This window comes from Euprymna scolopes, chromosome 11, assembly GCF_053919585.1.
Source record: "Euprymna scolopes isolate OS-2025 chromosome 11, ASM5391958v1, whole genome shotgun sequence".
Taxonomy (NCBI): domain Eukaryota; kingdom Metazoa; phylum Mollusca; class Cephalopoda; order Sepiida; family Sepiolidae; genus Euprymna; species Euprymna scolopes.
This window is the reverse complement of record NC_136492.1, coordinates 70,340,145-70,345,144: the sequence shown is the minus strand read 5'-3', so window position 1 is coordinate 70,345,144 and position 5,000 is coordinate 70,340,145. Positions and strand designations below refer to the sequence as shown.

The window sequence follows — 5,000 nt, the reverse complement described above, 5'->3', positions numbered from 1 at the left end:
TGAGTATTAATTTTTTGTGTGTTTGTGAGTACCGATTAAATAACAGTTTTTAATTGCTACAAAAGGTGGTTATTCTTATATAGTACAGTATGAAATGATAAAAGTTTCGCTCTAGAAAAAAAGTTTGGCGTTGATGAAAACCGATTTTCTTTTCTTTTTTTTTTTTTTTTGTGATTGTGTACAAATCCCAAGAGTGATAGGAGCTTTCTATCATGTCTGAAAGTTACACAATGTTCAACGAGTGAGATCTGAGATGAGCCGCCGTACAATTATGCTCTCTACAAATCCAAGTTATGACAACAGGATCATTGCTAGCACCCTCAAAATGCAAATCCGAGTAGTTCAACGCTTGAGGGCATAGCTCAATGAAGTTTGGTCTTTGATGTGATTTCAAGTGAGGATCACATCATGCCACATCACATCTCCGAAATTGTCTTGAAAGTCAATGCCAAACTGTACCTGGATGTACTGAAGGGTGTGGTGATCCCCTGGTTCAATCTAGCAGACCCTGAGTGTGGCAGCAGGACTCGGCGCCTGCCCACAAGTCCAAAGAGATTCAGGCTTGGTTTCAGAAGGAGTTCTACGATTTTGTACTCTTCTCTCATTAGCCTCCCTCTTTCTCTGACCTGAATCCACTGGACTACTTCGTTTCGTCATTCATCGAGAACATCACCAACATAACTACTCACAACATCAAAGCCAGCCTGATTGCCGTCATCTGTTGAATATTCACCGAGCCTCCCACCGGCACTTGTGGAAAAGGCATGCTTCCAGTTCTGGACCCGTATCGAGGCGGTGATTGAGGTTCAAGGCGACATCATTGAATAGCTCTACTATATAATAAAGTTACCTGAATTGATTTTTCCAATAAAAGTTTTAAAATAAAGCTGTAGTGTTCTTTTCTTTTGCACGATAATTTTATCGTTCCAACCCGTAGTTTAAATTCTAAAACAAGTGGTATGAATAGTCTAAACAACAGATTGAATATTTTTTTTTTTTATCGAACTCGAATTTGATGCGTTTGCAGTTTTTTCTTTGTAATAATTGAACGAAAACAAATATCATTCAACCCTTTTTACGTACACGAATATTGTGCTGCTTCAGTTTTTCTTTCCAGTTAAAGCATAATTTCTTTATCTACCTGTCGTTCTGCCTCTCTCCCTTTTTCTCTTTTACTATCTATCTACTAGCAGGAGGACTCCACGTTGCCCGAGATTGATTAATGATCAACGAATATTTCACTCTCTCATACTTTTATTGTCAGCGAAATTGGTGAAATCGACAATTTTTCAATCAAATCTGTTGATTACCTGCTCTAGTTGGAGACCCATCGCGGTGCACCAGGAGGAAGCTTTATAAACCTCCCTGCAGAGATTAGTCCACAATACATTGTAGTCTACATTGAACTGTAGAAAATCTATATTTTATAAAATTATTGTTCTATATACAACGGCTTGAATTAAACTCTAAAATACAAAAATCAAGTATCACACTCCAGTTGAGCTTTAAACAGAAACATCTATTCCGAACGCACCCCTGTCATATTAAAGAGTATACTGTTGATATATGATTGGCCTTTCTGCTTGTGCGGTGATAATGGCTTGAATGTAAAATGAAAACGTCAAGTATCATGTTTCATTTATGCTTTAAACAAAAACAGTCATTTTGAATCTGTGTCTATCTTTTCAAGAACCTACTGTTGATTTTATATACCAGACCTTTTCGTCTTGTGTTCTAATAAAACTTCTCAAATGCACTTGTAATGTTAGGCTGTATAAGGTGTTGACTTTGGTCAAAATCGCCTGTTCCTTCTTCCATCTTTCCGATTATCGATACTTTTTAAAGACATTCCAATACAAAACCTATCTAAGAACACTGCCAGATATATATTGAACATTTGTGTAAAATTCCATAAAACTCGGCCCAGCCATTGTGGAGTTTATAAAAGATGAACACACATACACAAAGTTTATTTTATATAATAGTAGAGATAACAGTTCTGCATACATTTTTTTTTATTTTGGGGATCACTGCTTAACTGCTTATCAAGACCCAAAGGCCATTTGAGGATAAGTATTGGATAGATGGTGAGGTAATATGATTAGTAGTGGTACAACTTGGGTAGGGCTTAATTATTTTAGAAGACAGAACAACAAGAACCTTCTTTTATTACATTTTCACCCCAACCAAGGCACAGTGCCACTTTGATATAGGGGAGGGGGGATACTACTTATTTACATTAGACTTGAATACGACCATGTTACAGTTAACTGGGAAGCAGTCCCACCGTCTTGTGTTCCATAGACAGACAGTTCTAGAAAAGAAACTCTGCTCATGGAATGGAATTTACATTTAGTTTTAGGCAAAAATAGAGTGTGAGGGAAGTTGTTGACGCTTGTTGTAGCTAGATACGTAGTTGTTGTGAACGTTTTACGAGGGGGGGGGTCCATAGACTGAGGCTCAGTTGAGCACCATACCATAAAATAAGTAACGATAGAGCATAAGCAGCCTCGCCATGTCTCTTCTGTAGAAAAGAGGAAGTAGGGAGGTGGAAAGTCACCCACCCCCTAAATATCGAAGACGATTTTGTACACTGTCAAGGAAGGAAAAGGTACTCTTAGGAAATCCTCTCCAGATGTGGCAAACAGCACTCCATCTTAAGACATTTCAACATTCAAATCGTGAATCTATTTGTATTCACAATTGTACGAATAAAAAGAAACGCGTCTATTTTTGTAGTTATTAAGTTTAGTTAAAGCTATGTAGATTAGTGCATTAATAATAAAAAACTTATTTTAATCTATTTTAAAATGAATAACTTTTAAAATGTTAAGTAACTTCTTTTGATTAAGTAAACAAAAGATCGTGTCATATATTTGTATTTATTTTGTTCATCTTGTATTCTATTAATCGAGAATCAAGTTGCAATCCCAATTACATGAATTACAAACAAATCTTTTTATCTAATTATATGGTTTTGTTTAAGAACTCATTTTCAGAAATTAATTATTTTGAAAACACATTACTATTTAAATAATTATTTTTCAGTTTTCAGTGGATTTAATACGCATAGGACATTCAAAAATTATGTTCATTATTGTCATTCTGTCAATCTGCTATTTTGTCTAAATCGTTGAAGTTCGTATGCTTACATTTAGATTTCAAAAAGACAAAAACTGTATTCATTTTGTCAATGTTCTATTCCCATTCTACTCGTACTAAAGATTATACCAGTGACTATTATAAAATGGGTTGTATTAAATTGTTTCCTGCTATTGATTTCCCTTCGTCTATCAGACTTAAATTTTAAATAAAATGTTCTTCAGTTTGTCATTCTGAACTTTGAAATAGCATTTTCTTTAGTCTGTCGTACTGAACTTTGAAATAGCATTTTTTTTTGTCTGTCATATTAAACTTTGAAATAGCATTTTCTTTAATCTTTCATACTAAACTTTGGAATAGCATTTTATTTTGTCTTTCATATTAAACTTTAAAATAGCATTTTCTTTAATCTTTCATAATGACTTTGAAATAGCATTTTCTTTGGTCTGCCATATTAAACTTTGAAATAGCATTTTCTTTAGTCGTTCATATTAAACTTTAAAATAGCATTTTCTTTGACCTGTCATATTAGACTTTGAAATAGCATTTTCTTTGATCTGTCATACTGAACTTTGAAATAGCATTTTCTTGTATCTGTCATATTAAACTTTGAAATAGCATTTTCTTTGATCTGTCATACTGAACTTTGTAATAGTATTGTCTTTAGTCTGTCATATTAAACTTTGAAATCGCATTTTCTTGTATCTGTCATATTGAACTATGAAATATCATTTTCTTTAATCTTTCACACTGAACTTTGAAATAGCATTTTCTTTGGTCTGTCATATTAAACTTTGAAATAGAATTTTCTTTAATCTTACATACTGAACTTTGGAATATCATTTTCTTTGGTCTGTTATATTAAACTTTGAAATAGCATTTTATTTGGTTTGTCATATTAAACTTTGAAATAGCATTTTCTTTGGTCTGTCAAATTAAACTTTGAAATAGCATTTTCTTTAGTCGTTCATATTTAACTTTGAAATAGCATTTTCTTTGGTCTGTCATATTAAACTTTGAAACAGCATTTTTTTTACCTTTCATACTGAACTATTAAATAGCATTTTATTTGGTCTGTCATATTAAATTTTAAAATAGCATTTTCTTTGATCTGTCATACTTAACTCTGAAATAGCATTTTCTTCGATCTATCATACTGAACTTTGAAATAGCATTTTATTTGATCTGTCATACTGAACTTTGAAATAGTATTTTCTTTAGTCTGTCATATTAAACTTTGAAATAGTATTTTCTTTGATCCGTCATACTGAACTTTGAAATAGCATTTTCTTTGGTCTGTCATATTAAACTTTGAAATAGCATTTTCTTTAATCTTTCATACTAAACTTTGAAATATCATTTTCTTTGGTCTGTCATACTGAACTTTGGAATAAAATACTTTGGTTTGAAATTGAGAATTATCCACGTATTTCCAAAGAGACTCTCTCAATTATTCGATCCATCATGCTTTAGTTTGACATAGAATTTTTATAATGAAACGCATAGATTGAATTAACGCTTCTTAAGAATATGCTTGCTTTGAAGATCTAAGTAGATATCCTTAGTTTCGTTTTTCATGCCCGATGAATGGAAAATTCTTTTTTAGCTTGTTCTTTAATAAGGATCTGAAAAACATTTTTTTTCTACAAAGTCGATAGACTTGTTGAACAATGAACTTACCTCATGATCCAACATCCTAACAATGCTGCAAGCCTCGTACCAACTTTCTGTTGCAAAACGCCACCAAATGACATTCCAAGTCCTTGTAGCGCAGAGGATAATGCGATGATCCAAAAACTCTTTGAGTATTCCATATCTGGATAGCCATGATGACGCAGATAGGAAGTCAGATAGGGGTTTAGGTTACCTGGAAGAACAAATAGATTTAATTATAATTA

General features: G+C 32.9%; 1 protein-coding gene across 1 annotated transcript in view; it reads right to left on the bottom strand.

Moving 5' to 3' along the window:
- The window catches only part of LOC145287900 (apicoplast pyruvate carrier 1-like), a 467,232-nt gene that overhangs the window by 120,729 nt on the left and 341,503 nt on the right, over positions 1-5,000 (bottom strand). Inside the window, exon 2 of the mRNA XM_080135841.1 lies at positions 4,783-4,969. Coding sequence (XP_079991967.1) covers positions 4,783-4,969 — 187 coding nt within the window. The remainder of the gene's footprint in view (positions 1-4,782; positions 4,970-5,000) is intronic.